Below are 13,495 nucleotides of genomic sequence, written 5' to 3'. Positions count from 1 at the left end.
GAGTCAGAACTGAGACCCAGGCATATTGGCTCTAGAGCCTACACTCTTGAGCACTATGATGTGTAGCTTCCATGGGTTGATGTTTGTACCTACCTCTCTTTAGTACATATGGGAGAATAAAATATGATAATGACCATCACGCAGGGTGTGTGTATGGCATATAAAATACACTTAGTAAATGTTAGTTATTGTAATCATTATTCCTTTTTTTTTTTTTTTTTTTTTCAGGCTTTATCCGTGACATACAGAAGTTCCCAGAATAGGGGTCGAATTGGATCTATGGCTGCCAGCCTACAACATAGTGGCAGCATTACAGGATCCGAGCCACTTCTATGACCTACACCACAGCTTATGGCAATGCCAGATCCTTGACCCACTGAGCGAGGCCAGAGATCGAACCCCCATCTTCATGGATACTGGTCTGATTTGTTTCTACTGTGCCACAATGGGAACTCCTGTAATCATTATTCCTTTAATTCAAACTGCCAACTTCCTATTCCCCTTCAGCTATGCAAATGTGAAGATTAATATATACAAATGCTTCTGTGAATTTTTTGAACCTAGTTGTATATAATTTGTTTTTGATTAAACTGATTATGTTGATATTCATAAGAGGAAGCTCAGTTGTTGATCTTCCTGTTTTGTTGTAGATTTTTCTTTTTAAAAATATGTATTAATGTCTTTGTCTTAGATTGATTCACTACTCCTGAAAACAGCAACATTGAGAGCATTTATTTATTGGCAGTTTGTTTCTGAGCCATCTCTTTGCCTTCTCATTCCATGGAAAAACTCTCCCTACTTAAAAAAATAAATTAATTAAGAAGTTCCTGCTGGGGTGCAATGGGATCAGTGGTGTCTTGGGAGCACTGGAATGCAGGTTCAATCCCTGGCCTGGCACAGTGGGTTAAGGATCTGGTGTTGCTGCAGTTGTGGCGTAGGTCGCAACTGCGACTTGGATCTAATCCCTGGCCTGGGAATACCATATGCCCATGTGGGTGGCCAAAAAAGGAAAAAAAAATTAATTATATAGTGACTTTTTCAGGTATAGGGATTTAGTCTTTTAAAATATTGTAATTGACAGAACGCTGTGAACCAGCTAGAATGGAAAAAAGTAAAAATCATTAAAAAATAAAAATAAAAAATAGAATGTTGTCTCTCCTTTTAAGACATCATCACTCAAGAAATGACAACAGCTGTTCAAGAAGCAGAGGCCACTTTGTCTTCAGTGGTGCACGAGCAGCAGGTTTCCACCCTCGAGGTGGCCAGAGAAGATGTGGAGGCTGAGGAAGGGAAGGAGTTACCCTCTCCTGCAGCTGCTGTTCCTGGTGTCACTCAGCTGCCGAGAAGATGGGAGCCAGCTATGCCTACATCTTTCGAAGTTACTCCTGCTGTGGAAGGTCTGTAAGGGAGGGAATTGGACTCAGTGTTCTGGGGGTGGATCTTTCCTGCATTGGTAAGGAATACAGTGACTGAGGCAGATGGCCCTGGTACCAGGGTACACACACACCTCACCTGGAGTGTGAACAGGAAAGGTAGGTGATGCAGCCTAAAAGGACAAGGGGTTAGGAGTTCCTGCTGTGGCTCAGCGGGTTATGAACCTGACTAGTATCCGTGAAGTTGCAGGTTCGATCCCTGGCTTCGCTCAGTTAGTTAAGGATCCAGCTTTGCCGTGAGCTGTGGTGTAGGTCACAGACATGGCTTGGATCCTGTGTGGCTATGGTGTAGGCCAGCAGCTATAGCTCTGATTCAGCCTCTAGCCTGGGAACTTACATATGCTGCGGGTGCTGTCCTAACAAAAAACAAAACAAAACCAAACAAAAAAAACGACAGGGGATTAGTTCCCAAGTAAAATCTACTGGTGGCTCAGCTCTTAGGCCCACAAAAGCCAGGCCTCCTGAGAGCTCTCTCTTAGTTTGACACCTCTGGCTGCCAGGAGCCAGGAGGTGAAACAGCAAGGACCTGGGGGTGAAACTAGCAGGGACCAGGATTTGAATTCCAGCTTTGGCCCTCAATAGCATTATGGCTTCAGGCAAGTTTCTTAATGTCTGCAAACCTTGGTTTGCTCATCTTTAAGTAATGCCTATCTGTCTTGTAGATTATTTTGAGGATTTCAGATAATGTATACAAAGTCCTTTCAATATGGAAGGCCCTCACATGCTCTCCAGACATCTGGATGATCATTCAGATTTCAAATCTAGATGAAGTGAAATTTTCAAATCTGGATGATCATCATAATCACCTGAGAGTTATAAAAAATATTACTATTCTTTTTTTGGCTTCTTTTTTTTTTTTTTAGCAGCATGTTGTTTAGTCTCCACGTGTTGTGTTTTTTTGCAGTTTTTTTCTTATTGTTGATTTCCAATCATATAGCATTGTGTTAGGAAAGATGCTCAATATGATTTCAATTTTCTTATATTTACCAAGGCTTGATTTGTGGCCCAGGATGTGATCAATCCTAGAGAATGTTCCATGTGCAGTTGAAAAGAATGTATATTCTGCTGCCTTTGGGTGGACTGTTCTCTAAATATCTATTAAGTCCATCTGGTCTAATGCTTCATTTAAGGCCTTTGTTCCCTTGTTGATTTTCTGTCTGGATGATCTGTCCATTGCTGTAAGTGGGGTGATAAGTCCCCCACTATTACTGTGGGGGGACTTATTGTCAGTTTCTCCTTTTAAGGTTGTTAGCAGTTGCCTTATGTGTTGAGGTGATCCTATGTTATATGCATATTTACAATTGTTATATCTTTCTCTTGGATTGATTCTTTGACCATTATGTCATTTTTGTCTCTTATATATATATTTTTTTTTGCTATTTTAGGGCTGCAGCCATACATATGGAGGTTCCCAGCCTAGAGGTCCAATTGGAGCTGTAGCCGCTGGCCTACACCACAGCAATGAGGGATTCCAGCCCGTCTGTGACCTATACCACAGCTCATGGTAACACTGGATCCTTAACCTACTGATTGAGGCCAGCGATTGAACCTGTATTCTCATGGATCCTAGTTGAATTTGTTAACCACTGAGCCATGAGGGGAACACCAATATTCTTAATTTTAAGATCTATTTTGTCTGATATGAATATTGCTACTCTAGCTTTTGATTTCTGTTTGCATGGACTATTTTCTTCCATCCTCTCACTTTCAAATTGTATGTGTTCTGGAGTTCCCGTTGTGGCACAGTGGTTAACGAATCTGACTAGGAACCATGAGGTTTTGGGTTCGGTCCCTGCCCTTGCTCAGTGGGTTAACGATCCGGCGTTGCAGTGAGCTGTGGTGTCGCAGATGTGGCTCGGATCCCGTGTTGCTGTGGCTCTGGTGTAGGCCAGTGGCTACAGCTCCGATTGGACCCCTAGCCTGGGAACCTCCACATGCCTCAGGAGCAGCCCAAGAAATAGCAAAAAGACAAAAAAAAAAAAAAATTGTATGTGTTCCTAGAACTGAAGTGGGTCTCTTGAAGACAGCATATATGTGGGTCTGGTTTTCATATCCATTCAGCTAGTCTAGCTCTTTTGATTGGGGCATTTAGTCTTTTTGTATTTAAGGTAATGATTGATATCTATGTTCTTACTGCCATTTTATTAACTGTTTTGGATTTTTTTTGTCTTTTTTTTTTTTTTTTTTGCCATTTCTTGGGCTGCTCTCACGGCATATGGAGGTTCCCAGGCTAGGGGTCCAATCGGAGCTGTAGCCACCGGCCTACGCCAGAGCCACAGCAACACGGGATCCGAGCCGCGTCTGCAACCTACACCACAGCTCATGGCAACGCCGGATCGTTAACCCACTGAGCAAGGCCAGGGATTGAACCCGCAACCTCACGGTTCCTAGTCGGATTCATTAACCACTGCGCCACAACGGGAGCTCCTTGGATTTGTTTTTGTTGGTCTTTTTTCTTCCCTTCTCTTGTTCTCTTCTCCTGTGGTTTGATGACTGTCTTTAGTGATGTATTTAGATTGCTTTTTCTCATTTGTGTATCTATTACAGATTTTTGGTTTGCAGTTATCATGAAGTTTTGATATAGGACTATGTTTACACAAGATTGTTTTAAGTTGTTGGTCTCTTAATTGCAAGTGCATCTCCAGTGTCCTGCATTTGTACCCTCCTCTTTTCATGATTTCTGGTTTTGGTAGCATATTTGTGTGTGGGTGGTTTCCTATTGTTACTATATGTATGTCTTCACAGGTGAGTCTTGTCATTTGCAATATTTTTGTTTCTAGTTGTAGCCTTTTCTTTTTTGCCTAGAGAAGTTCCTTTAGTATTTGTTGTAAAGCTGGTTTAGTGGTGCTGAATTCTCTTAGCTTTGGCTTGTCTGTAAAGCTTTTGATTTCTCCTTCAAGTCTGAAGGAAAGCCTTTCTGGGTAGAGTAATCTTGATTGGAGGTTTTTTTCCTTTTATTGCTTTAAGTATATTGTGCCACTCCCTTCTGGTCTGTAGAGTTTCTGCTGAAAAATCTGCTGATAACCTTATCAGGATTCCCTTGTGTATTATTTGTTTCTTTTCCCTAGCTACTTAAGATATTTTCTCTTTGTCTTTTTAAATTTTGGTCAGTTTGGTTAATATGTGTCTTAGGGTGTTCCTCCTTGGCTTTATTTTATGTAGTACTTGTTATGCTTCCTGGATTTGAGTGATTCCTTCCCCATGTTAGGGACATTTTCAGCTCTTATCTCTTCAAATATTTTCTCTGGTCCTTTCTCTCTCTCTTCTCCTTCTGGCACCCCTGTAATATAGATATTGGTGTTCTTAAGGTTGTCCCAGAGTTCTCTTAGACTGTCCTCATTTCTTTTCATTCTTTTTTCTTTTTTCTGTTCTGCATTAGTGATTTCTATTAGTCTGTCTTCCACCTTACTTACTCCTTCCTTTACCTACTGTATTCTGCTATTGGTTGCTTCTAGAGAATTTTTTCAGTTATTGTATTTTGCATCTCTGCTTGCTTAAGCTTTAAATCTTGTATTTCTTTGCTCAGTGTTTGCTGTAATTTATAATTCTTTGCCTCCAGTTTAGTTCCAATGTCTTGAATCATCTTCACTATCATCAGTCTAAAGTCTTTTTCCTGGAGGATGATGATTTCCAAATCACTTAGCTGTTTCTCTGGGTTTTTTTCTTGCTCCCTTATCTGGAGTTATAGTTCTCTGTCTTTTCATTTTGTATAGGTTTTTGGTGTGATCTCCTTTTTGCAAGCAATAGAGTTGTAGCCTCTCTTATTTCTGATGTCTGCCCCTCTTGTGGATGAAGTTGGTATGGAGGCTTGCTGTAGGCTTCCTGATGGAAGGGACTGGTGCATGCCCACTAGTAGATGGGGTTGATTCCTATCCCTCTGGCAGGTGGGGCTTTGTCTCTATGTGAGATTAGAGGCTGCTGTGTGTCTGGGGGAGTCTTTAGGCATCCTGTTTGCTAATGGATGGGGGTGTGTTCCCACCTGGATTATTGTTTGGCCTGGGGCTTCTCAGGGCTGATGGGTGGATATCTTTTTTGATAGTTGGCAGTCTATTTGGTTGAAGGCTGTTCAGCAGTTGGTTGTAATTTTGTTGCTTTTATGAAAGAAAGTGAGTGCCAGTCCTTCTCTACTATTATTCTTTAATTATTATTATTTTTGGATTTAATGTCTCTCTTTCTCATCATTGATCTAAGTAAGTCCTACTTTTACTTATTAACTGAGTTATTTTTAACAATATAGTAAATACCTTCTAATCCTGCCTCCCCACTTTCTCCCCTCCAAAAAAAACCTTAGGGTCTTGTTAGTAACCTACATATAACCCCATGACTCTTCCCATTTAATAAACCCTTTCCTCCTCTGTTAACCATCAACCTCAATCATGTTATTCATTTCCTCGATTTCTTTTTCTTTTAGTTTTACTGTGTCTATATGTACAACTAATTATACATTTAAAAATTTTTAACTTTTTTTTACTTTAAAAAAAGTATTGCACTGTGGATAGCCTTTTGGGGGCTTACTTTTTTTGTGGGTGGGGGCATGCCTGTGGCGTGTGGAAATTCCGGGGCTAGTGATCAAACCCACACCATAGCAGTGACCTGAGCTGCAGCAGTGACAATGCTGGATCCTTAATCTGCTGAGCTACCAGAGAACTCCCCTGGGAGCTTTTTAAAATTGCTTCTCAGGCTTTGTCACTAAGGAGGTTCTGATTCAGTAAATTGGAATATGTAGAAAGTGTGAAAATTGACATTTAAAAAATTATCTCAAGGGAGAGTATGACGATCAACCAACCTTGTAAAATACTATTATTGTAGAATTTCTAGATTTGGGAATACCTGGAACTAAATTTGTCTGCTTTGAAATTGAGAATATTCTGGTTACAGATCTAAGCTCTTACTCTTTGACTTAATCTTTAAAAGTCAACTCTGGTGTATATTTCAATAAACTTTTGTTAACTTTTCTACTTTTGGTAATATGTTATATAAAATCCTATAAAATCCATAATACTGTCAATAGAGTAAATTGTAGATTAAAACTGGAAAACAAAGTTCTGATCTAAGACAGTATATTTTCTTTAAAAGAGTATGTTTTCTTGGATAATAAAGTGTTTGCTTCAGGCAGCTAGACTGATGCAGTGTGGGAAGCGGGGGGCTGGTCTAAGTGCCAAATTCACTGTATATAAGATATTGGCTTCATTAGTCATTTCTTGCTTAAAAACTAAAAGCACATGTAGAGATTTCCCGTAATGATCATCTTTGGTCAAGTCATGCCTCTTGTGTTTGCAGACGTAATGGACACAGTCACAGGGCCGAGTGAGCAGTTGTTCACACCAATTTTGGGTTCGCCAGTGACGCCCCCTGGAATAACAGAGGAGGCACCCAGCAGTTCCCCAGCGCTTGCCGACTCTGAGGCATCTTCTGAGAGGAGAACTGCAGCTCCAGCTATTAGCTATGTTAATACGGCTGCCTCATATGGCCTGGACCAACTCGAATCTGAAGGTACCTATGCTTTAAAGGGGAGCTTTTCTGGGATGGCTTCAGTGAGTCACTGAGCACATGTTGCTTTTGAGAAGAGATCAAGGGGTGGTGTATTCAGTCTGCAGGGGTCAGCAGACTATGGCTCAGCCAAATCCAGCCTGCCATCTGTTTTTGTATGGCTCACAAGCTAAAAATGGTCTTTACATTTTTAAGTGATTGAAAAAAAAAAATCAAAAGAATAAGAAGGAGTTCCCGTTGTGGCGCAGTGGTTAACGAATCCGACTAGGAACCATGAGGTTGCGGGTTCGGTCCCTGCCCTTGCTCAGTGGGTTAACGATCCGGCGTTGCCGTGAGCTGTGATGTAGGTTGCAGATGCGGCTCAGATCCTGCGTTGCTGTGGCTCTGGTGTAGGCCGGTGGCTACAGCTCCAATTAGACCCCTAGCCTGGGAACCTCCATGTGCCGCAGGAGCGGCCCAAAGAAATAGCAAGAAGACAAAAAAAAAAAAAAAAAAAAAAAAAAAGAATAAGAAGATCTCGTGACTAGTGGAAGTTTTATAAAATGCATGTATTGGAACACAGCCACCCTTGTTCATTTCTGTATTGTCTGTGACTACTTTTGTGCCAGGGCAGCAGAGTTGAGTAGTTGTGACAGAGACTAAATGCCCACAAAGGCTAATATATTTATTTAATTTAATTTAATTTAATTTAATTTTTTGTCTTTTTAGAGCCACACCCACAGCATATGGAAGTTCCCAGGCTAGGGGTCCAATTGGCTGCAGCTGCCGGCCTAGGCCACAGCCACAGCAATGCTGGATCCAAGCCACATCTGTGACCTACACCACAGCTCATGGCAACGCCAGATCCTTAACTCACTGAGCAAGGCCAGGGATCGAACCTGCATCCTCTTGGATGCTAGTCAGATTCATTTTCACTGAGCCATGATGGGAACTCCCGAAGTCTAAAATATTTATGATATGGCCGTTTATGGAAAAAGCTTGCTGACCTCTAGTCTCCATCAGTGGTTCTCAGTCACAATTGAACATTAGGATCACCTTGGGGAGCTTTTTCAGGATTCTTGTGCCTGAATCCTTCTCCTGGCGATTCTGATTCAGTTGATGTGGGATGAAATTTGGCATCAACATTTGTAAAGGGTTGCTTTAGATGACTTCAGTGTGCAGGCTGGATTGAGAAAACTGGTTTAAATGGAAAAACTGAGTTTCCCTACCAGATTTTCTTGGGTGGAAATTTTAATGTGGATTGTGTCTTTGTAACCCTGCCCTGGTGGTTAATGCAGGGTCATTCTCTCTTAATTACTTCTCGGAGTTAAATGTTCCATGTTTTGGAGAGAGGCAGTCTCCTCACCTGTTAAGTCTGAGAAGTTCACGCCAGATTTTACTTTCCAAGACATTGGCTTTCAGCATGAAAAGGATGCTTGGAGCACAGCCGCACATCCACAAATGAGAAGACTGGAATTAGAATGACGGGTCATTTAGTTAATCAGAATTTTGGCAGGTGAACAGCTTCTGGCTAGACATGCAAAATGTCCAGAGATTTGTAGTGAAGTTTCTTACACTCATCTAGAAGATAGGTAAGCTTTTGGGCACTCAGGTAGCCATGTGTTTAATGCAGTAAACATAGGATGTGCTGTTATTATATATATTGTCTATGGAGTTCCCGTCGTGGCTCAGTGATTAACGAATCCGACTATGCACCATGAGGTTGCGGGTTCGATCCCTGGCCTCGCTCAGTGGGCTAAGGATCCATCATTGCCGTGAGCTTTGGTGTAGGTCACAGACGCAGCTCAGACCTGGTGTGGCTGTGGCTGTGGCAGTGGCGAAGGCTGGCGGCTAAAGCTCTTATTAGACCCCAAGCTTGGGAACCTCCATATGCCACTGGTTTTGGCCTTAGAAATGACAAATATATATATATATATATATTCTGTAACAGGTAGTTCGGCCAGGTTTGCAGCAGACTGTTGAGGACTTTCAGGGTAATAGCAGTAGTTTTCCGATGGAAAAACATGACATTTTAGGAGTTGTGTGGATTCCATAGAGTGCTGGTTTAAGAAATGGATCAAAGCAAGCTCAGAGGCTGACAGCTCTTGCACTCCACATTAAGATAAAAACTTGGAGTATAGTCTCATATTAGCTGTCTTCTCTCCTTGACGCCATCTGGAAAGACCAGGTTTCCCCAAATTAACCTGAGTTTGAGATGACAGCTTTACCCGGCAGGGCTCATTTTAATCAGAGAAAAAAAATTGTGAATAATCCATACTTGTGAAACTGCAATCATTTTCTAAATTTGGTAGATGATGGCAGTTGTATTGAGATGTGTGAGAATTTTCTTAATTTTCCTAAGATGTCCTGGAGTTTTAGAGCTTTTTCTTCTACACAGCTCAATTCTAGCTTCTTTTTGAGAATATATCTTGTGAATTTGGATCTAAGTTATGATCCTTGTTGAGGCTTAGAAAAGACATTTTTGGTTTAAAAATATTCTTTCTGCTATGTTGTTGGGCTTAAGACAAGATTTTTGAATTGAGCACACCTTTCCTCCTAAATACTAGGGAATACGATTTATATTTAATTAGTATATGTTAATAATATCACAACTAGTTTTATACTGGTTCATCCAAATATCCTCTGAAAGCAGAAGTAAGTCACTTATTAAATTAATAAACCTACTAGATTGTATTGGATGCCTCTATTTTCTGTCTTTCTTTCTTTCTCTTTCTTTTCTTCCTTCTTTCCTTCCTTCCCTCTCTTTCTTTCTCTCTCTCTCTCCCTTTTTCTGTGGCTATACCTGCGGCATATGGAAGTTCCCAGGCTAGGGGTCGAATCGGAGCTGCAGCTGAGGCCTATGCCACAGCCATGGCAACATCAGATCCTTAATCCACTGAGCGAGGTCAGGGATTGAACTCATATCCTCATGGACACTATGTAGGTTCTTAACCCACTGAGTCACAGAAGAAACTCCAAAGAAAGCCTCTATTTTCAATGCCTGTTTTTCCACCTTGTCCATGAATATAAGTGCATCTTGAGGCATTGACTGGATGAAGCATTTTTCTTCTTCCACAACCTTGTACCCAGAGGAAGATAATTTATTGCTGCCTAAAACAGAGTTGTGTGACATCAAGTTACCTAACTTTCAAGTTTGAATCTCTGTGATGTGTTGATAAATGAACAATTCTTCAGTTTAGGTATGTGTTTATTATATTATTAAACTCTCCGTATGTCATGTTAATATCTCCCTTCCCATGAGGGGATGGGGCACTTCTCCAGAGAGAGGGGTTATTTTTCTCAAGATGGTGTGGATGAGAGACCTGCTCTTGTTAGAAACCACAGCTCCATGGAGCAAGAGCCTTTGTGGAAATTGCTGAATGTTTATCCTTTAAGGGATGGTTAATGGCCCAAGGAGCCTAAAAATTGTATCTCCTTGGTCCCCTGTCTTATTGTCATGTCCTTCATGTCTCTACAACAGAATGACTAAAGGAGTGTGTTAGTTTTCCAGAGCTGCCATAAACTGAGTGACTTAAAACAACAGGTATTTGTTTTCTTGGACTTTTGAAGCCTAGAAGTCTGAAATCAAAGTGTAGGCAGGGTCGTGCTCCCTCCAGAGCCTCTGGAGGAGGATTGTCTTTTGCTTCTTCCAGCTTCTGGTGCCTCGTGTATCTCTTTCCCTGTGGCAGCACAGCTGCAGTCTCTGCCTCTATCTTCATGCCTCTGCTCTGAGTCTCTTTGCCCACATTTTCCTCATCTTATAGGGACATCAACCATTGGATTAGGATGCATCCTGGTAACTACATTTTTTTATTAAAGTATAGTTGATTTCTAATATTGTGCCAATTTCTGCTATACAGCAGAGTAACCCAGTCATGCATTTATCTACATTCCCTTTCTTATACTGTCTTCCATCATGGTCTATCTCAAGACACTGGATATAGTTCCCTGTGCTACCCAGTAGGACCTCTTTGCTTATCCACTCTAAATGCAATAGTTTACATCTATTAACTTGGAACTCCTCGTCTGTCCCACTCCCTCCCCCTCAGCAACCACAAGTCTGTTCTCTTTGTCTATGAGTCTGTTTCTGTTTTGTAGATATGTTCTTTGTGCTAGATTTTAGATTCCAAATATCAGTGATTATCGTATAGTATTTGTCTTTCTTTTCCTAATAACTACATCTTAACTTGATTACATCTGCCAATACTCTGTTTCCAAATAAGCTCACATTGATAAGTACTATAGGTTAGGACTCAAATATATAATTTTTTTGGGGGGGGGGAATACAAATTCAGTACATACTAAGAGGGCTGCTTCTGAGGAGTTTTCCCAGCTGGCTCTGAAGGCAGACTTGCTCTGCCTCTGGAATACCCACTTGAGGGATGTGTGTTGGTAGTCGAGTGGGAAAAGTTTGGTGTGTTTACCTATCTCCGGCATTGACGAAAGCTTGCTTCGATAAGTGCACACCATCTTGTGCCTATTTCGGCAAGTCTTTTACCTTGTCAGCAAATATGCAGTTTGGGAGTTTCAAGGGAGATAAAGGTTTATCTGTCACCTTGCCTGATATACTTTACTGCTGTGTTTTTTTTTTTTTTTTTTTAAGGGAATAAATGCTTTCAGGATGATAAAAAAGTGTATTATACTTATTTTAGGCGTAATTCTAGAGCTGTATTCAGCATCTTTGAAATATGAACATAAAAGGGCTCCAAATATTAATTCAAAATTGAATAATGGCCAAATTACACGTATGTGTACATATATGTGTGTATATACGTGTGCATATATATATGTGTGTGTGTGTGTGTATTGTACATAAGCTAATTTTTGGACGTGATCTCTGTTTAGGTTGATATCCTTTTCTATTTTTTTATTTTTTGTCTTTCTAGGGCCGCACCTGTGGCATATGGAGATTCCTAAGGTAGGCGTTGAATTGTGCCTATGCCACAGCTCACGGCAATGCTGGATCCGTAACCCACTCACTGATCGAGGCAGGGATCAAACCTGCGTCCTCATGGATACTAGTCAGATTCTTTCCACTGAGCCATGACAGGAACTCCGATATCCTTTTTTATTTAAATATTTATGTCTTTCTATGCTCCAAGGTAACAACTTAAAACTTCTGATTGCTTTTGAAAACTGTCCCTAAATTATTTTCATGCTAATTTCAAGTGGACTAGGACTTTCAATATTTCTTTCGGAAACTCTGCTTTCTATACTTTAGAAATCCAGCTGAGGATATCTGTTTACTCTAAACAAATCAAACTTATTTTAGCCTTTCCTATATTTCCATAGAAGATAGATATTCATGTGTGCTGTAAATTTTTTTTTTTTTGGCTGCACCCAAGGCATGTGGTATTTCACAGGCTAGGGGTCAAATAGGAGCTGCAGCTGCCAGCCTACACCACAGTCACAGCAGCACCAGATCCAAGCTGCATCTGCAACCTACACCACAGCTCATGCAACATGGGATACTTAACCCATTGAGCGAGGCCAAGGATCAAACTTGCGTCCTCATGGATACTAGTTGCATTCATTACTGCTGCTGAACCATGATGGGGACTCCTCTGCTGTAAAATCATAATAGTAATTCTGTAGGGTGGAAGGTTACGGCATTAAAATTTCAATACACAGAAAAAAAAATCTACTGTGAGTTTATTTGTACCAGGTACTAGATTTCTAATAACTTATGGGAGCTAAGAGAACAAAAACGGAGGGTTCCTGTAAATAAGACTTCCTCACATCCCCAGCACTTCCTCCCTTAATGTTTGGAAGTCAGTACCTTGGCCTTCCAGCTCCTGGGAAATGAGAAACCACTTGGTGCTCCCCATGGTGCTGACTTGGAAATAGGGTGAATTTGCTTGGGCTCTCCAAAGATGAACCTGGGTCAGCTTATTGCTTTTTTGCAAGAGAAGAAACATCAGTGTCTCTGGTCTGGAGAATGTGAATTCTTGAGATGGTTGGTCCTATTTAATGTCTTTTTGTAAGCATAATGTATTGAATGCAGGGGCTGTAAAAAAATCCAGTGCTGATATTCTAGACAATTACCATTTCCTCATCTCTTTTATTTTATTTTATTTTATTTTTTTTACTTTAAATGACTTTTATTTTTTTCCGTTATAGTTGTTTGTTACAGTGTTCTGTCAATTTTCTACTGTATAGCAAAGTGACCCAGTCTCTCTCTCTCTCACACACACACACACACACACACACATATACATGCTTTTTCTCACATTATCCTCCATCATAAGTGACTACATATAGTTCCCAGTGTTATGCAACAGGGTCTCGTTGCTTATCCATTCCAAAGGCAATAGTCTGCATCTATTAACCCTAGATTCCCAGTCCATCCCCCTCCCTCCCCTTCCCCTTTGGCAACCACAAGTCTGTTCTCCATGTCCATGAGTTTCTTTTCTGTGGAAAGGTTCATTTGTGCCTTATATTAGATTCCAGATATAGGTGGTATCATATCATATTTGTCTTTCTTTTTTCTGGCTTACTTCACTTAGTATGAGAGTCTCTAGTTCCATCCATGTTGCCACAAATGGCATTATTTTTTTATGGCTGAGTAGTATTCCATTGTGTATATATACCAC

The 13,495-nt window shown here is 40.7% G+C and overlaps 1 protein-coding gene across 2 annotated transcripts in view; it reads left to right on the top strand.

Annotated features, from left to right (window-relative positions):
• The window catches only part of C1H14orf37 (uncharacterized protein C14orf37 homolog), a 140,572-nt gene that overhangs the window by 16,599 nt on the left and 110,478 nt on the right, over positions 1-13,495 (top strand). For both annotated transcript variants that reach the window (NM_001244542.1, XM_021072858.1), the window contains 2 exon segments: positions 1,167-1,397; positions 6,714-6,926. In NM_001244542.1, coding sequence (NP_001231471.1) covers positions 1,167-1,397; positions 6,714-6,926 — 444 coding nt within the window.

The sequence above is a fragment of the Sus scrofa genome, chromosome 1 (assembly GCF_000003025.6).
Source record: "Sus scrofa isolate TJ Tabasco breed Duroc chromosome 1, Sscrofa11.1, whole genome shotgun sequence".
In the NCBI taxonomy this organism is placed as follows: Eukaryota; Metazoa; Chordata; class Mammalia; order Artiodactyla; family Suidae; genus Sus; species Sus scrofa.
Note: the sequence above shows the minus strand (reverse complement) of the source record. Positions and strands in the feature narration are given on the sequence as shown.